Source organism: Argentina anserina, chromosome 5, assembly GCF_933775445.1.
Source record: "Argentina anserina chromosome 5, drPotAnse1.1, whole genome shotgun sequence".
Classification (NCBI taxonomy): domain Eukaryota; kingdom Viridiplantae; phylum Streptophyta; class Magnoliopsida; order Rosales; family Rosaceae; genus Argentina; species Argentina anserina.
The window spans coordinates 17,380,689-17,401,188 of record NC_065876.1 but is presented as its reverse complement, the minus strand read 5'-3'; the positions used below and the strand labels follow the sequence as shown (position 1 = coordinate 17,401,188).

Sequence of the window (20,500 nt, the reverse complement as noted above, 5' to 3'; positions counted from 1 at the left end):
TTACTTTCGACGCAGTTACTACCCAACGGTCATATTGCAGACCCTAAATTTAATCTATATAATCATCATCATATCCCCACTTCGCCACTCTTCTCTCTCTCTCTTTCATTTCCATTTGAATCTCTGTCATTTCAGTTTCTCTCGATCGATCTGGCCCAGGAAAAATCCCCACCGCTGGGCTTTCATAGTTGCAGTTCTACACAATTCAGATCTTCTCAGATCAAATTCCAATCGGCGGGGGAGAGCTGAGATTTCTCCGATCTCATTCCAATTTTCGACGATCAATATTTGTTTGATCGGATTGGGGGTTTCAGTTGTGGTAGTATTTCAATTTCAGTAATATATAAAAGAGCGTATATTAGATCGTTGATTGATTCAAGAAAGAAAAGAGATTAAGAAAAAAAGAGATTGATTGTGTCAAAGTTGGTGTGGTGTTTGAATATCAATTTGATTGGGAAAAACCCTAAAAGCAGATCGAGATGGGTGATCCAGTCAAAGAGGCTCTCCAGGCCTGGAGAAAGAGCAGCCACTATCAACATTACTCGACTAAATTGTCTGATCAGACCAAACATAATGTTGATAGTAATAAGCTCCGTCAGGCTGAGCTACAACAAAGACACATAGACCGAGAAAATGCTCGGCTGGCTCTTGAGAACATGAAACCAACACTCGATTTGGAGCCGAGTTGGTGCACTCTACTCACCCAGCTTCAAACCTTACCTGGTTTTGATGCTTCTGCTTGGGGCTGGGGTGTTCTCAACTACACCCCTTACTACCGTCGCCACTGCACATAAGGCCTAAGCAATCAGTCGTAATTAACAAAGGCATAAACTTGATGCTTCTGTTGAAACTGAACAATAAAAAACAACTACCTTCAATTGGAAACAAAATTATAACTTGAATGGACACAGATTAACTAGTTCAAAGGAGAAAAGGAACAACTTGAATCCATTCAAGATTTTACCAATTTATTCGATCAAATAAAAATGGACACAGATCAACTAGTCCAAAAGAAACCAATTTGAAGGGAGAAGACATGTTTGCAGTTGATTGGAAAAAAAAAAGACTTTCAGAAAGGGAGAAGACTCAGAAAGGAATATAATTTTTCAATAATCTGGTTATATTATCCACCTACAGACTAAAGCCATGACAAAGATGATGAACATTTTGTAAGAACTTGGTCATCACACAGAAACGGAAGGTATTTACACACCTATCCTTTACCTAAGCTAAGGTATACTACTTGAAGTTGATGAATACTTAAAAGTTAAAACTACAGCCAATTTATATGATGCATTTGGTTTAGTTACTCCATGTTTTCCCGCAAGGGAAACGTGTGTATAATAAGACTATTAAGATACCATGTAGTAGCTCATTTCTATTATTTTCTTGTACTTCAAGGTGTATCAATAGGTATGTATCCTTGCAAGAGGTAGTTGAGCAATTTGTGTCCCCACTTAAACACATATCAGGGATCTCTTAACCTGTTTGCAGATCATAAATTACTACATATAGATCCAGGCAAACAATGAGTCTTTTGTCATTTTGAGAAATGCAGACACCACAGGTTTACTGCTTACAGAATTTACACCTCTCAATTCAAACCTGAGTTGTTAACATATCGAAACCTGAGTTGCTCAGAAACTCTGCCTTGTGGTAATCAAGCTCAGACATCCAGCCAGAAGCATATCAGGTTCTCCAGTACGGTAATCTGATTGATGATATTACAATGTTGCTTCAAAGATGAGTAGGAACTTCTATTGCTTGTGGTCCACATACTGCTGATGCAGCAGTACATAAGCTTGGCAGGGTCATCATATGCAGATGGTCACATATATAGTGTAGTTATGTACTATATGCAAAATAATAATTGCTTCTTGTTAAGCTGACTAATCATTTAATTTCAACTTAATTTCTTACATATGTTTGCCTGTGTGCCCGTCTTCGTATCCAATAATTATGTTAGTTGCTGGCATTCAACAAGTTCTAGTAAATCAGTATGCAGAGTTTTGAATAATGTTTTGTGACAACTTAATATCGATCACAGAATGTAATTGGAAGGTTGAGTACAGATGTAGAATGAAGACTAGTACGTTGCTCAGGATTTCTGAAAGTAAATCAAGGATATATATGGTTGAAGAACATCAATCTATCAGCTGCCACCTAATATAGTTGAAGAACATGAATTAATTTCCTCCACCAAGAAGTTAACAGTGCCTGGCTAAGGAGCAGTCTTTAAATCAGCAACAAAAACAGAAACCTTTTGTGCAGTGTCAAGACAAGCAAAGGATTTTGTTAAACACATAATCGACAATTGACAAGGAAAGACAGAAATGCCACCAAATGCAAGGTATTTAGGAATTTAGCTCAATTAACTTATAATCTTATTCTTGCAGCACCATCAATATTATCTCATCCTGAGTTTTACAGTACCTGGCTAAGGAACTAAATCAGCAAATAGAAAATAAACCTTTGGTGCAGTGTCGAGCAAGCAAAGAGCCAAAGAATGTGATTAAAGACATAATCTACAAAAAAAATCTCCAAAACCGTCAGCTTTATCCAAAGACGGAGAGTCATAAACATAGCTTGAGAACCAGTTTCGGTTGTCAGTAGGCTCTGCAAGATTAAGAGGCACAAATTTACAATTTAAAGACTGCTCCTAATTCTTGACCAAAAATAAAAGACTGCTCCTAATATAGAAATTTGTGTAAATAAACTGCTAATACATATATATGCTCTCAGCAGCCATGTAATTTGGAAAGAAAGAGCTTTAGGAGTAATATATACAAACCTGACAAATGTGGAGGAATCCAAAGGCCCTGGAACCTACAAAAGGAGATTCTGTCAGACTATTTAAGGTAAAAAAAAGATAAAAACAATGATTCTTATAAAATTATTGAGAGGAAGTACTCTTCTTTGCAAAAATCAGGGAAATCTTGTTCAAATGGACTAATGCAACATCCTCGAGAAAAATTGGTTGTCAGCTGATTGGAATGGTGGAAACTTTCATGAGGTCGTTGAGAAAGTTTGAACTTTCCATGATGAAATAACTGGTGTACAACCAATGATCATCTTGAAGGAAAATACATATCTGTCTGACACGTTTATGATCAACAAAAGATTGCAAACCAGTATTGCTTTCTATTTATATGTAATGTTGAACATGTTGAATTACGAGCATAAATTTTAGTTGTAATACTAAACACGTTTTTTTTTTTTTGGAGAAATACATTGTTACATACACGGCCAAAGCTTTCCCGGCCTTCAGTTGAAGATTACATAAAACAACAAATACAGATAAAAAACAACTAACAACAACATACATCACCGGTTGAACAAGATCGAGGAGGCTAGCTAGGACTCGACCCTAATCACCAAATCTATTTCCTTGATTAAGAAAATGCAAATTAATAATGGAACCGGTTAACTCTTGATGAATCAATAGCTGGTCGTGAAGGGTTTATATGTCTTGAGGTCTGAAATCACCCCAGCTATTGAGCCAGCAGCAGCAGCTATTGATACAATGAGGCAAACGGCACTTAGGGTTTGGAGGAAAAGCCATTTTGCGCTCCACTTTGGTATCTTCTTCTGTACAATGTACATCTCAACTGGGAAGTAAACAGTCAATGGCCAGAATCCGAAAGCCCCGAGAAGTCCAACCATATCGTTAAAGAATGGAAGGAGCATAGAGATTACAGTGGTCGCAATCACAAAGGTAGTCCTCCACACCAATCTAAAGTAGTTAAGGTTGCAACAGCCAAGACCGGGAACTCGGATATTGATTTCTCTTGAGATGAATTCGTTATCTGGGTACTTTGCCGCTGCTGTTTTCTCAACAAAAGCAAATAAGGGTTGGCAGTAGACTTGGTATGCACCAACAAGGTGGACTACTACAGCAACGTTGGCAATGTCTAAGAGCCAAAATGGGTTATAGAATCCAAAACCAGTGAGCAAGTTTCCAGGGGATAAGTCTCCAAAAGCAGCATAGCCCATGCAGCCACATAGCATGTAGAAAAGGGTTGTTGTTGCAACACTAATTATAGTGGCCTTCTTCATTGTTTTGGCTTCAGATGGTGGAGATCTTACTGTGTCTTGAATTTCAATCAAAATAAGAGAGTAAGAGTAGGCCAAAGCTATATTACCAAGAGCTTGGAAGCTCCTCCATATCTTTTCGGTTTCAGTCACAGTTCCAATGTTTATTCCAGTCATACTTCCCATGATTGTTCTAGTTTCTGCAACTTTAGCAATTCCAAGGCCAAGCCCAATCGTCGAGTAAGTAAAAGACATGACTGAAGCAACAACGGAAAGCCACCACAACTGATCAAAGTTTGAAATTTGAGAGAATATGATTTGTGATATACTGAACGCGATCATGTAGGGGTTGCTATTGGTATGGCATGGATCATTTCCACCTCTTTTGTGGAAGCAGTTAGACCTCTTGATTGCCATCATGCTAATGGATGATGCTATAGTGTATCCAATGGCAACTCCAACGATGTTTAAATACTGAACATATCCACAAATCTTGACCTTGACTCCACCTAGGTCGGATCGAACAACATCCATGTTAGTTTCTTTTTCCAGTGACAGAATCACCGGAGCGGTAGCATTCAGAGAGTAGCGTTGGTGTAGTAAGTCACCAAAGAGAACAAGACCATGACAATAGGGCCAGACACCCATCCAAGCTGAGCTATGGCCCAAGTTAGGGATAGAACCCCAGAACCAACTACAGCAGTAATAATGTGAGCACTCGCAGTCCAAATCGTTCCGGTTCTTTTGAGGCGGCCGTCATCATCAAAAGACTCAAAGCAGTTGGAGCCTCCCTGTGGCGGCATATTGATCGAGACTTTAGGTACTTGGTTGTGCGGAAGAATCTGATTCTTGTTATCACCCAACATCTTTTACGTACAAAGAGACACCAACACAGAACACAAGCGTTCTTTTAATATGTGTAATAACATGCATAAGCTAAATGAAGTAACTGCTTCGGCAAAATAGGAATGGAAGAGTTAAGTGAATGGTTTGCTTAGTGAGTTGAATAAGGAAACAATAAGATGATTATGTATATATATAAGCAAATATGGAGCATCATGAATAAAACCAATTTGGATTTGACTTCCTCTACGACTTGGATTCGTAAGGCTCTCCTTACGTTAAAATGTCAGAAGGCTTATTCAAATCCTAGTTCATATTGGTTTTCTTCACCGAAAATGACTAGAGACCCAATTAGATTAGGAAAAAGATGTGTGGGGCAAAGCTGTAAATTTCTGCTTTTTGGATTTACTTATTTGAGTTACTTCACATTCTTTCTCTATTGAAAAACAAAAAAAGAAACTTCGGACGAGAACAGCCATACAGAGGCAGGATGCAACAACCTATGACGAGAACAGCAAGAGCTATAGTGTGTCAATTTATATTTAGCACATACCCAGGAATAATAGCAAGTTCAGTTTCTGGAAATCTCAATACTGCATCTTCTCCTGCATCATAAGGATGGAAGCAATCAGATTGTAGTCATAATAACACATTGAGGAAGCTTGTTATTTTACAAGGACAATTAGTTTTTCTATTAAAATAAAAAAACCACATATCCTAATATCACATGATAAAGCAATTTCAAGTCCACCACCTAGTGCAGCCCCTTTCTGTTACTCTGTTAGAGCCAATAATTTATCAAGGCCTTAACGTAGCATGAGTTAAGAATTCGATGTTTATTTGGTGTGAGTACATATCAGTTTTGATATACTGTAAATACACTTTATTCTCTCTTTGTAACAGTAGCATAGAGGTAGCACAAATGCTACGACATGATTTGTAAACTTGTATCCAAAGGGTGAATAAAATCACTTTCTACACCTTCAATAACATCCATGGTAGGAATGGGAAGTACCTGATAAGATGGTATCAAGAAAATTTAAAGGAAAAAAAAGGTTTTTCACCACAACATATGGGACATTATATGCGTCTTATTACAAACTATGGTTTTTAACTCCATTGTACCAATTTAGGCAGATCCTTCAGGGGAACTCTTTTAAGGACTTTAGAGTAAGTTTTGTGAAACTCTTGGGCTTAAGTGAGATTCTGTATTGTGAAGTAGGTTGAGGAAAAAATAGATATCAAGCCTATTCTCTCTTCAATTGTGAAGATTTTGAAACAGATACAGTACAAGAATGACCATATTTCAACCTAACGATGCTGAGCACATTGAAACTTATATTGACTTACAGATGGTTGAAAGTTGCAACTATTAGATAATCTGATAAAATTACTTATAAGAGAAGATAAAAAGACAACAGGAAATCTTGAAATTCTCAGGTAAAAGAAACAATGCTAGCCTTTAGCACGAATGAGCATATCAATTCCAGTATTAGAACTCAAACCAACTACTCACCTCATAGGCTCATACAGGTATTCCAGTTCTTATTATTCCCAACGCCATTGTTAAAATTTAAAAACAAGCAATTAAAGAAAGCAAGAAAGGTAAAACACAACCAATGACCTCTAGAAATGAGATTATGAAATGCAGCTTGTTCATGAAATCTTGCACCTCAGTTGCAGTCATCATCGTGTGTTCCTGCCAACGAAATCTGGAGCCATTAACAATTTGTCTAGTCAGCACTACTCTAATAATAATGCAAATCAAGAATGTTACAGACATAACATCAATTTGAATACCCAAACACATAAATATATACATATACGCATACATGCATTTCATCAGGATTAGATACAGTTCGATTGCGAACCTACCAATAGGCATTTGCAGATACAACCGAGTAACTTCAACTTGCAAGCACACAAGAGAGATAGTAATTGATGCTTGAATTATTATATTAAGTCTGCATGTACAGTCATTTACTCCGTCCCTGCATTAGAATGAGCATATATTTATAAGTGATAAAACATGATAGACAATTAATATGAAAAGCAAATACCTGCATCATGGAGTTACAGTCTAAATATAAATCAAGAAAATATACACAAGTTAAAGATATAAGTTATAGCCATTACTATAACTTTTGATGTAATATACATCAAGATGTGGAGAATGATGAAATGCTTTGTTTAGGTCATTATTCTATTATGTCAAAGATCCTTCAAACTCCAAAGCTCGAGTTTTCACATTATGTTGGCCTCTCTGCATCTGATTGTCCAAATTTAGGCTTTATGTCTTCATGACTTCTGAAACCAGTGCTCAAGTCCAAGCTGCTTCAAAGGAGGTCCCAAATTTGGCCTACGTTGCTGAGGACACTTCCATTTCCCAGCGATCATTGCCGCCGGAGAATGATGAAAATTTGTTGTGTCTGCCAAGGAAATTCTTTCAAACACAGCATCCTTTCCTGCTAATGTAACTGTTCCTTAACCTCTATTTGGTGGTCCTTTTAAAGAGTTCTCATCAATTTTTGCAGTAATACCATTGTTGGAGCTTTACTAAAACCCTCCAAACACACTCTTTTCAACTGAAACCTCATCCTTCTCATCTATTATATGTCTAGAAACAAAATCTCCAAAACTGTCAGCTGTATCCAAAAATGGAGTCATAAACATTGCTTGAGAACCAGTTTCGGATGTCAGTAGGCTCTGCAGATTAAGAGGCACAATAGGACTAATGAAACATCCTCGTGAAAAATTGGTTGCCAACTGATTGGAACAGTGCAAACTTTCATGAGGTTGATGATAAAGTTTGAGGTTTCCTTGATGAAATAACTGGTGTACAACCAATGATCATCTTGAAGGAAAATACATATCTGTCTGACACGTTTATGATCAACTTGGAATACAGTTCAGTGACTTGGCTTGTTGAACTCGTGAAAAGAATGTATTTTTCTGGGATATTGGGGCATAGACCTGTGATAATATCTTTTAAGACTTCTTTATGCAGTACACCATATTGGGGTTCACTACTGATTTATTGCAATTTCCTGGACATCGGATCTTTTTGTTAATTTTCACTATATATTAGATCTTCAAATTGTGGATGTATTGCTTCAGGTTATTGAAATTAGCTACAAGGTAGTAGATACGTACAGAAAGTTACCTCACTTACTGGCTGGCTTGCCTGCTTAGTAACTCTCCAAGAGCTGTCACAAATTGGAAGCCCTCTTCACTGTTCCTTCTCACCCACAGCCTCTTTACTGACACTTATCTTTATACTTAAGTTCCTTAATTCCTCTTCATTTTGTCTCTTACTGCTTTCAACCAAAACCCCATCCTTCTTGCATTTACTTTGTTTACTAAAAGAGAATCTCCAAAACCATCAGAAGCATCCAGTGAAGGTGACTCGTACACATAGCTTGGAAAACCAGTTTTTGATGTCCGTAGGCTCTAGCATATCGATCAGAATGCAAAAGGTGATCAATAACAATGTTTCTTTAACATAGAGTAAGTACCACATGCACGTAACAATATTGTTTAACGACTCCCATCACTAATTCTCATGTTTCTAAGCAGACAACCATTTCAGTGAAATAAAGGAAGGAAAATAGCTTCACAGGAGTAAGTACTACACACCTGAAAAGGACAAAGTTGACTCAAAACAACCTGAAATCTAAACAAGTAAGTTTTGCCAAAAGTTAGAACTTGCTCTCATCACTAATTTCCAATACAATTCAGAACAACAAACAATGAAAAAGCACCTCATATGATTCCACAAGAATTATAACCCATAAAAATTAAATAGGGATAAGAAGCAAGACAGGTGAAACACCATAGTTAAACACTGGTCTCCTGAAGAGTTGCCACATTTGACAACCATCAGAGTTCTATCTCATGAGCTTGAAACACCATGAATGATGAATGCCTCGATCTCCTTCTTATCCTTGGCCAGCTCCTCGATCAGCCATGATCAAAATCGTAATCAAACCACAAAAGAAGCGGCGCTTTCTGCTCCTTCTCCTCCGGCTGCGGCTGCGAGTCCTTGACGCGCTTGGCGCGTGTGGAGGTGGGCTTTGGGTTTAAAGTGGGTTATATTATTATTATTATTATTATTTATTCAAACGAAGGCAGAATATAAATATATATATATATAAATAAAAACATATAAAATAAATAAATACAGTAGGATGAGCCCAGAAAATTAATACAGCTAATTAATAGAGATAAGATTTGCTTACTTCCTAAGTAATAACCCAACGGTCATATTACAGCCCCTAAATCATCTTCCCACTTCACTACTCTTTTGTCTTGATCAATTCATCATTGCTCTCTCTCTCTCTCTCTCTCTCTCTCTCTCTCTCTCTCTCTCTCTCTCTCACTTTGATTTGAATCTCTGTCATTTCAGTTTCTCTCGATCGATCAAACCCAGGAAGAATCCCCACCGCTTGGCTTTCATAGTTGCAGTTCTACACGATTCAGATCTTCTCAGATCAAATTCCAATCGGCGGGGGAGAGCTGAGATTTCTCCGATCTCATTCCAATTTCCGACGATCAATATTTGTTTGATCGGATCGGGGGTTTCAGTTGTGGTAGTATTTCAATTTCAGTAATATATAAAAGAGCGTATATTAGATCGTTGATTGATTCAAGAAAGAAAAGAGATTAAGAAAAAAAGAGATTGATTGTGTCAAAGTTGGTGTGGTGTTTGAATATCAATTTGATTGGGAAAAACCCTAAAAGCAGATCGAGATGGGTGATCCAGTCAAAGAGGCTCTCCAGGCCTGGAGAAAGAGCAGCCACTATCAACATTACTCGACTAAATTGTCTGATCAGACCAAACATAATGTTGATAGTAATAAGCTCCGTCAGGCTGAGCTACAACAAAGACACATAGACCGAGAAAATGCTCGGCTGGCTCTTGAGAACATGAAACCAACACTCGATTTGGAGCCGAGTTGGTGCACTCTACTCACCCAGCTTCAAACCTTACCTGGTTTTGATGCTTCTGCTTGGGGCTGGGGTGTTCTCAACTACACCCCTTACTACCGTCGCCACTGCACATAAGGCCTAAGCAATCAGTCGTAATTAACAAAGGCATAAACTTGATGCTTCTGTTGAAACAGAACAATTAAAAACAACTACCTTCAATTGGAAACAAAATTATAACATGAATGGACACAGATTAACTAGTTCCAAAGAGAATAGGAGCAACTTGAATCCATTCAAGATTTTACCAATTTATTTGTATTGATTAAATAAAAATTGGATGGACACAGATTAACCAGTTCAAAAGAGACACCTTTACATTCTCTGCAGCACCCTATCACCCTATCACTGAATCTTTGAAGAATGGATCAAATGGGGACATAAATACAGGAAAATGTGTAACCAAGTGAAACAGTATAGCCAAAACTCCTCCCATTATCTTGTCTTCTCTGCTGTTTTCCTTGACTTCCCACACACACTAAACAATGAAAACCGTCTACCTTTCCGTGGTTGAATAGGGGTCCCTTTTACCTGTTTAGAGGCACAAATCTTTAGATGTTGCTCTCAAGTCAAGCTAGTTTTCCAATTTTAAGACAAACGTATAGATGTAATAACTTTTTACCTTCCCTCTTTTACGACGCCTGGTGTTATAACAAGGAAAAAATCCGCTGCAACCTCCTCTAGCTGACCCTGATTCATCGCCCCTATAGAAAAACTAAGAATAAGGATGTGCATATGATGGATATGAATAACTGTGGATGCACGACTACTCGACATTTAGTAATATAACCCGTATAATTTTGCCAACAACATATTAGAATAGACAGCAAATGAAACAAAAAGAAAAGCCATGAGAATGCATCAATTGAAGCGACAGATCCTGCACCAAATTAGGATTACAGAATCCTCCAACAATATGAAGGCTCTGGAATCTAAGCACATGAATGCCTTGAATATTCAGCACTAAACACTTACAGCAAATTAAATAGTTTCGGAAAAAAATTTAGCACTTCTGATTATTCAAAATTCAGCACCAATAGGGAATGCAACTGTGTATAACATGAAGTGTCTAAAATACTGAAGATGGATTTGAAAACCACAACTAACAACAATTTATATAAAAAACATATCTGAACATCACCTATTTATAAATGTTAAGACTCTTACTGTCGACACTTAAAAACACCACCTCATCTACCAGATCAAAACCATCACTACTATCCTAATCTTGAACACAACCACCACCACCAGCACTCTTATTGTTATTTTTCCTTCTTTTTTTTCAATATAGAAAGAAAAACTTACAAACAGAACTCCCCAGAAGAAACGCCCCCCAAAAAAAAATCAAACTGGAAGGCAGCGCAGCTCTCTTATTGTCAAGTCAAACCCCTAGCAACTCGTATTGACTCTTTCCCTTATATCACGACCAATTAGAAGAAACCGCCCAATATATCTTCAATAATGGCCAAAGCACCCTCACAACTAATAGCACTGTTGTAACTACCAATGTGTCACAAAGCCATTTAGAAACCTCATATCTACTTTCATTATTATGCTAACAAGTAACAACAACATTCATGTTAAGCGATTTCTGCTTGAAACTTCCGTGCTTGCTGTTTAGACTTTCAATGCCACCAAAACAACATGTAATGCTTAGTTTTCAGTAAGCTAAGATGAAGTGTTCATACTACTACAGAATGCTTATAACAAATTGTGCAGGATAATATCAAGGAATCTAGTTTGTCCACCATGATGCTTTTCTTTTTTCGATCAAGGAGTAAAAATAACTTTTAATTGAATATGGTCAAGAAATAAATACTCACAGGTTATCTTTGTCGGACTTGCCCTTCTCATGTAGTGAACTCGGTGACATAGGATAACGATCAGCCCTTTTACCAATTTGCTCCTGCTGAACCACCTTCCCACTGTTAGCGTTCAAAATTTTTACGTCATGATTTAATCCATCATCCCATTGCTGAGAGGATAATCCCATTGAATTCATTGATTCCATCTGATCTTCGTAATATATGCCATCCTGAGGCAGGACCTGATTCTTTTCAGGTTTCAAATGACTCAACGAACCGGGGGTGCCTTTCTCTGCAACTTGTAGCCACGCAGTTTCTAACCTTTGCTCGCGAATGATAGATTCTATTCTCTGCATTGGGATCTCCTGTCTGCTCTCTCTTGTATCACTTGTTTGAGCATTGCCATCAGCGATCAAGTCTGATGAATCAGAGGTTGACTTGTGTGTCCCATCCAGAAAAAGAGAACAATTGGAATAACCATCCGTGGCATTTGAACCAACTCTTTTCCTTTCCCTGACAAGTTCTGCAATAGTTGTTGCCTGCTTTAGACCTTCCAGCAAGTGAACTGGACTAGGACCATTTAGAGAAGCCTCCCCACCTGGCAAGTGGACAATTCTAACCTCTATGTTGCGTCTGAGAACTATTTCCATTGAATTTGTGATACTGCTCACAAATCTTTCTGCTCTAGACTTAATACTTCCATCTTCAAATGCAACATAAGCAACCAGAACACCTGTATATAATTGCCAGTTTGATCAAAAGGAAGAAATGGAAACGAAATGCATAGGGGGGTTTACTTTTGTACACATTAATTTTACATATATGCACATATTTTACATTCTATATATATACAGACAGAGAACACAGAGGCAGGCAGGCACTCCATCATTTAAAGTATGATTAAAAGTAATACGCTATCTGCAACAATGCCCCTTATTTGATAAAAGTGGAACGTATAGCTTAAGCATCCTTATAAAATTCAGCATTTTACACCCAGTGACATTCATGACATCTCATTTACTGTGAAATCTAACAAAGAGGATGTATATGTAGAACACTAGAACAGGAGATAATATCAAGCCTAAGTTGCTCTTTTTTTCGTTTTTTGGTTTTCCCCTTCCTTTCATGTTTGTACATCATCAGCCGAGAGAACAAGCATACCATATACCACAATGGCATATAAAACTATCACCGATATGAATGCAAATGGATATAACTATAAACTATAATTTTCTAGTCAGAAATGATAATTAGTCACTGCAAGAACGACGTCAAATTTACAAATAAGGATTTTTGTTCACACAAAATCACTGCAGCGACGTCTGACATTAACAGGTGGTGTCATGTATAGCTCATCATGCGTATGCACAAATCAACAAAAGAATACATGAGAAGCTTAAGAGGTTACCTTCAGCTTCAGCTTCAGATATAGACACTAGCTTTCCATGAGAATGTAGTAGCTGCCTCAGTGTCTTTGAATGACACTTAACAATACACTGTGCCCAGACATCATTTAACTTCTCAGAGTTTACACATCTAAGGCCCATATTTCCAGCCATAACATTTCCACACGAGGGAGTTGAAGCACCACTATCCACAAACTGATCATGTGAGGGCTTGGTATTCACACCAAACCCATTCTTTCTTGATAACAAATCTCCCTGATGATTGGAATTGTCATTCGGTGCTCTGTGTGCAAAAGTATGCTGAGTTGATTTTTGAAGCATGTAGTGACCATCTAACTTTTGTTTGTAAGTGGCAGCTTCTCTTGAAGTTGAAGCACTTGAAGAACCATCCTCGGTTGTCTTGCAGCTATGCCTCCTGCTGCATGAGTGACTAAGGTCTGGAGAAGGCACTGAACCAAGTTGCAATAGAGTTGCTGTAAACCATGTTGAGCGCTCACTTGAAACCCTAAGCTGTTTTTCAGCCTCCGAAAGAATCTTCAAAGCATGTTTTAATCTCTCCAATTCTGCTTCAGTCACTGAAGTACAACGACCACCACAATTGGAAAAAAAAAAAGTAAATACAGAAACCAAAACAAAAATGTAACATATTTACTGAATTAAATTATTAAAAATCAGCCAGAGCCGCAAAAGAGCCAAAAGAATATAAGCCAGAATAACATATGATGTTATAGCGCAATAAATACAGTTAGTAGAGACTATCTTATGTCTCCAGCATTATTAATGTAATTGACCACTCTGAGATATACAAGTACTTTTCGTAATCTAGATTGGTGTGAACATTTCAAAAGAATAAATTTAAGAGTACCAGAAGTATGCTAGCAGAGGAACCAATAGCAAAGAAAATAACAACATGGCACACGTATCAGATCCATAACATTTTATAATACGAACCTAACAATCTTGAACTAATTGCAAAGTTTAAAATCATTTGTACCATGGTATCTCTTGAAGAGTTATAGAAAGAAACTATGCAAGTGGATCGCATGATAGAGCCCTACCCTTTTAACACACTAATTATCAGTACAAGATTCCAAATTTGGTTCTTCGTGATCGTTATATTCTTTAATTTGAAATGGAGCCAGGAGATCGCTAGTTCTAACCAGCCAATACGTAAATCTATTCTAAGCTAGCAGATAGATAGACATGGAACCAACCACATTGTCCACATACAGGAATCTTGTAGATTGCAGCATGCCAGCATCATGACATAATATCCATTCACCCATGTGCCATGTTGTAGTATTCTTATCATGGTTGAATGAATCCATTAGTGTTACCATTTACCAACATTGATCTATATACTTATACAGTTATACACTTATACTTGATTGTTCGTCATTTGGTCATGAATCATTAATTTATAAAATAGACTGAACAGTGTTTCTGCGTCAAAAGTTAAGGGGAAACACTCACAGTTCTGAGCGCCATATGAGGAGTCATGTTTGGCATCATTAGTACTGTTCGTTCCAGCAATGATATCCATAATTAAGCTGGCCAATTGAGACATCAAAACCATGGGATCAACCCCAGAGTCCATCAAATCTCTCGCCCTTTTCACTGTTTCTGCAGTGTCCGATGACATTGCTAACTCCAAAAGTTCTAGTAACTTGTCATCGGAAACAACTCCCACCTGCAGAAGATAAATGACAAGTTAATGGATTTGAAAATATCCAACATAATACTAGACTAAAAATTTAGTGCTTTTGTTTTTCTTCGACAAGCCATGACTTTGCATCAGTGTGCTAAACTCATGCTAAATTACACCATGTCAGGAAACTATAGGCAGAGGAAACTCACAAGTTCATTCACAAGAGATGTTGAAATTCTTTTACCCAGCAAACTCAACTGGTCCAACATAGTTTCTGCATCTCGAAGTGAACCATCTGCATTCAAAGCAATCAAATCTAATGCATCTGGTTCAACATCTAAGTTCTCTTCAACAGCAATTTTCCTCAACCTGGCCACAATCTCACTATCCTTGATTTTGTTGAAGAGATATTTCTGACACCGGGATTGTATAGTACGAGGAACATTATCCAAATCAGTTGTAATGAATATAAAGACAACTCGCTGCGGTGGTTCTTCCAAATATTTAAGAAATGCCAACCATGTCTTAGAAGGCAATAAGTGACACTCATCAATCACAAAAACCTTATACCTTGATGATGCTGATGAGGGAGCCGTGGATAAAGTTCTCAATAGGTACCTAACTTTATCAATGCCTTTCTTATTGGTACCATCAACTTCCAATAGATCTTTATTCTTACCAGACATAAATTTAGTGCACTCCCTGCAGTAGCCACAGGGTTTAGTTTCATCTGGAGCTAGGCAATTCAAAGAAGCAGCAAAAATTCTAGCTGCTGACGTTTTTCCAGTTCCACGGGGTCCCTGGAAAAGATAAACAGGAGCAATCCTACACCTACCAATAGCATTTATAAGTGATTGCACCACAATATTCTGGCCAATCAATTCACGGAAAAACATCGGCTTGTACTTCTGGCTAAAACTTCTAACACTCTCTGGAGTGCTTCCCTCTTCCCCAACTCCACTGAAAGTTACAATTTCCAAGCCTTCTTGACTTCGGCAGCTTGATGACCATCTCCGCCCATCTAATCTACTCAAAGCTTCTAAATCAAGCTCCCCAAAGTTCGTGGAAAGTTCATCATCACTCCTCCCAGTTCCTATAGATGACCCTCCCCTACCATCACCACTATTGTTTAGCAATGGCAGAACACCTTGGGCACTTCTAGATGCAATCATCCGCTTATTAGAACCTGACGAGGACCCCCGTCTTCTAGGATAAACATTCTGACTCCCACACAAAAGAACACTTCCTTTTCTCCTTATAGTATCCGAAAGCGAAGGGGAGCAACAGCTTCCATGCATTCCTCTGTGCTTAGGTGTCTTTTTGGACCAATAACAAGGAATCCCACATCCCTTGCTACCGGGAATATCCAAATGATCCTCAACCTCATCATCCCCATCATTCATTGAAGTTGCAGTCCCATCCCAAGATCCAACAGTACTCGGATTCCGAACACCATACCTGTTATAAGAACTAGTCGACAATGCAGGAGTACTATAGCAATAAGAAGAGTCCTCAACTCTACCATCATTCCTCCTAACATTAGCCGAAGCAGGAGGCCAATGCTTGTGCCTAAGCTTCAACAGCAATGGTGAAGCCCCTCTCATTTGCCTCAGATCCTCAGAATTAGAGTAATCCTCAGTGTCATCAGACTGCTCATTGTCGCGGCCGCCCTTTCTCATGTTCCTGCCAAGAATCAACTCCTTCTGCTGATATTTCGACAAAACATGAGAATGTGTCTCGATTTTCTTACTTGCTTTCTTCCCACCATCTTTGATCGGCGGCAGGAGATTCGGGTACCTCCGCCGTAGCAGCATCAACGACCGGCTCTGACCTCCACAAGTATCACTCCTTGAGTCTCCTCCGTGGCTCAAGCTGTCACCCACACTCAAGGCCGCAAGTGAAGAGGCTTCATCCTCATCTTCCACACCATAGTCCTCCTCCTCATCCTCATCCTCATCTTCCTCGAACTCACCATTCCTAGACGACTTGGAAGAGCCTTTCCAGTTGTACAAGAACACCTTCTTGTTGTTGTTGTTGTTGTTGTTGTCGCCATTGTTGGTTGTGTTTTGAGAAGTGGAGCGACCCGAAGGAAGCGCCGCGGATCTAGAGGAAGCCAAAGGAGAGCGCCAGGAGGAAGTGGTCCCCGGATCGCGGAGAAGGCGGGCGGCCTTTCGAATCTGAGTGAGCTCCTTCTTCAAGTGGAGTTGGCTCGGATCAGACACCCCCATTGCTGCTACTGACATTGCCCCTTTCTCTTATATACAACCCATCATCTCATTTCCCCAATACAAAATGACATCCCTTTTCTCAACAAAGGTGCGCCCTTTAATCGGAACTTGGTAAAGACAGCATCTTTAGAGAAGAACAGAGAGAACCCGGAAAGCAAAGGCAGCCACTTCGCAGATCTGGGTCTGCTGATTCAGAGCACTCAAATCCTCACTGTGAAGAATGAGATGAGATGAGATGAGATGAGAGAAGTGTTTTAGATGCTGGGTAAATGGACAAAGTGGTTTCTGTGTTCTGGTCAGAGACCTCTCACTGTCCCCCACATCACTTTTCTGCTCTCTGGTTTTTTTGGGTGTTTGTGTTTAGGGTTTTTTGGATTTATGGTTGGCGCCCCCCATGAAATCTCAAAAGTTGGTCTCCAAAATTTGATCTGCGTCACACTCCCTGTCTGAAATGTGAGGAGGACTCTCTTGTCGTGTCTTGTTTGAGACTTGGGAGTCTGGGATTTTTACAAGTTCCTGAAAATGAAATCGAAGTAAATGTAGAATCATCACTACAATCCACACAGTAGTGACAGTACAGGATCCCATCGTCAATTTATGTTTTAGGAAATTTGGTGAGTGAGTGCTGTCCTCTGATTTTGTACATCCACGATTTTTGAGCATTAATCTACACAGGTAGCTGTTAATTTATTTAAATTCAGAGTATTCACCCAATAGAATTTTGCTTATCAAAATTTTGTACCAAATAGAATGGCTTAAGTGATAAGAGTACCATTGCCTATGAAGTTAGTTATTAGGTATTGGATTCCAGTCACGATACATTGACAACTTAACTATGAAAGTAATTTTAAGGTGGAGCAAGATTAGGCCCCAATAAGACTGGGCATTTAACCTGAGACAAGAAAAGCTCAACTCGGTTCGGGTTTGAATATAAATTTTTTGGTTCGGTCTATTTAAATAATTGATTTTGTAAAAAAAAAAAATCGGTTCAGGTTTTATATCAAAGTTGAAGTTAAAGACCGGCATGACCCGATTTTGAATCTCAAATCTGAGATCTCCCTTCAAACAACTCCACTGTGTTCTTCTTCTAGTCCTCTGCTACTCTATATTGAATCTGAGCTCTTTGTTTATGTATAACGAATGATCGTCCTGCTCTTGTCAAAGCACTGGAGGTAACACACACACACACACACTCTCACTATTGTTACACGGTAATCTGTAGTAAACAATATACATGATTTCAATTTTTGATATATGATTTAGTTTGTATTGGAATTTCGTTGGGGCTTTTGAACTTCTTTCATAGCAAGCTCAATTTAGTAAAGAGGCTTTAGTTTAGTAAGACATGATTATAGTCCTATTTGTTTGTGCACATAAAGTGCAATGTATCAGGTTTCTTAAATGGGTCTATTTATATGTTGAAGCTATTTACTATTTCCAAATTCTGATGAGATTTTTTCTTGGAAGCATTAACTTTGTGGAGATGAGTGAGGTATTCTTTGTGAAACTTAATAAGTGCATGCTCTTGCATGAATCATGTGTTATGTATGCATAAACCAACAACTTGCTCTTTTGATTATAGTCATTAGCTTGATAATAGTCATTTTGTTTTAAGATGAGATTGTGCTGATTGAGTTTCTTTTGATTGCGTTTCTTTCTGATGCATGACCAGAGTAGTGGCCTTGCAAATTCTAAGCATGGGGGAATGTAGATTGTGATTGTGATCTCTATAGTAAAAGCAGAAGGTGCGTCTATGATTCTCCATTCACGTATGACTCTTGTATCTTTTGGCTTTCCGGGTTCATTTGCAGCTGCTCATATGCTAGTTTTTGTTTGGTGGTCTGTGTTCATTCAGATTCTGTGAAGATATGTCTTTTGCCATTTTTTGTTGTTGCTAATGCTATTGGGTTCCTCTAGTTTAAGTGATATGTAGCTCTTATATTATGCTTATGTGTAAAATAGGCTGCTTGAGGCTTAGAGGTATGTGTTGGTGTTCATATGATTATAATTTCATTACTCTCTGGAATCAATAGAGGCTCTCTCATTAGCCTCTATTTTGGGACTTTGGATGACTATAATCAGTTCTTGTTTATAGTATTTGTTAAGTATTTTGGGATGTTGAAGTATTTGTTAAGTATTTTGGGACTTTGGATGACTATAATCAGTTCTTTTTATTAGTTTGGTAATAAATCCAAGGTTCAAGCTAAGAAATTTCGAAAGTATTTGCAAGAAGTGGCTAAAAATGGATATGTGGGCTATTAAGATGAAGTCTGCAGAGGTTAAGGATTTGCTGGTTAGCCTTTGTGATTTGTATGCATCATCATCATGGCCTCAAAATTCAAGCAAGGGAAAATCTAGAAGTGGAGAGAGTTGTCTCAGGCTCTCAGCCAAGGCAGTAAATCAACCAAATCTAGATCCAAAAAGCAAACTGAACCTATGAGAAAGATTTTGGACATGGAACTAGAGTGGGAAAGAGAGCTTGAAGACTCCGAAGCTGTGGTTGGAGAGGTGGAAAGTAACCTGCTAGATCCTATTGAGAAGCCTCTTGATCCCCAAAAATGGGACTTGTTGGGATGATGGAAACTCAATGGAGCCAAATATCCGAACCTTGCTGCAGTTGCCAAGGACATTTTGGCAATTCAAGTTAGTACTGTGGCAAGTGAGTGTTGCTTTAGTACTTGGGAGAAAGGTCATTGATCTTTTTAGAAGTTCACTAAGTCCCAAAACAGTAGAAGCTTTAATATGTTACCAAAACTGGATCAAATCTGAGAGCATTGGCAATGTTCAATATGTTCCTCATGTTGATGAGATTGAATTTTATGAAAGTGTGGAGGAAGGTATGAATTCTTCTTTATATGTTTTCTGTGCTAATTGAACCAAATTCTTTATATATCTTTATAGGGTATGTAAATAATATGTTCATGTTCTTTTAAACTTTGTATTTTTGCAGAATATGAGAGGGAAGAAGGTGCAGTAGTGGATTCGCCTGAAATGTCATGTTCCTCTAAATCTCCAAAAATATCAACAACTCCAAAAGATCGGACTAGAAAAAAGAAAAAATGTATTTGCACTTTTTTATGATCTTTACTGGTTGCTTGAGTTACTAATCATCATTCGTATGATCTTTACTTCTTGGAACCCATGTATCTCAAGCTAGTTGAAGTGAATGCATTGTTTAGTTTATCATAGAATGGTATATGGAAAGCGTACTAGGCTTTTGGGACTGCATTATTGCCATTTGGAATGCATACTTTAGTTGGTGTTTAGAGATAGCATTACTCAGTAAGACTTAATGGTCAACACACCTAACAAATAACCCTTCAATAGTATGCATGTAAGAATGTAACTGCTGCTTTCCAGATGGTGGACGAGTGATTAGAGTCTAAAATTTGAATCTCGTTCGAATCATCTTACTTACTCGTTGCACTTCTATTACATTTGTGCCTTCATTCCTCTTACTTAGTGTTTGTTTGTATTTTTGGACAACAAAAATTGGAGATTGAAGATGTGGGTAGAGCAGCTAGAGGAAACAACCCAATTCTATGATTTTTA

The 20,500-nt window shown here is 38.2% G+C and overlaps 2 protein-coding genes across 4 annotated transcripts; both read right to left on the bottom strand.

Moving 5' to 3' along the window:
* Positions 1-765: 765 nt before the first annotated feature.
* Positions 766-17,147, bottom strand: LOC126793496 (protein STICHEL-like). Of its 3 annotated transcripts, none has more exons than XR_007672071.1 (7): positions 14,930-17,147; positions 14,546-14,762; positions 13,075-13,647; positions 11,685-12,399; positions 10,484-10,565; positions 10,175-10,392; positions 766-784 (listed from the first exon to the last, which is right to left on the bottom strand). XR_007672071.1 is itself a non-coding variant. In XM_050520034.1 (6 exons), exons 1-6 carry the CDS (start codon positions 16,961-16,963, stop codon positions 10,297-10,299), a joined length of 3,717 nt encoding a protein of 1,238 aa, XP_050375991.1. In that variant the 5' UTR covers positions 16,964-17,147; the 3' UTR covers positions 10,066-10,296. The 3 variants fall into 3 exon arrangements, 1 of the variants encoding a protein (XP_050375991.1); XR_007672070.1 differs by lacking the exon at positions 766-784 and adding an exon at positions 9,830-9,929; XM_050520034.1 differs by lacking the exon at positions 766-784 and having other exon boundaries at positions 10,066-10,392.
* On the bottom strand, positions 3,439-4,850 carry LOC126793497 (amino acid permease 3-like). The gene is given in 3 exon segments (XM_050520036.1): positions 3,439-4,570; positions 4,572-4,625; positions 4,627-4,850. Coding segments are annotated over 3 exon segments (1,395 nt in total). The 5' UTR covers positions 4,836-4,850.
* Positions 17,148-20,500: the final 3,353 nt, after the last annotated feature.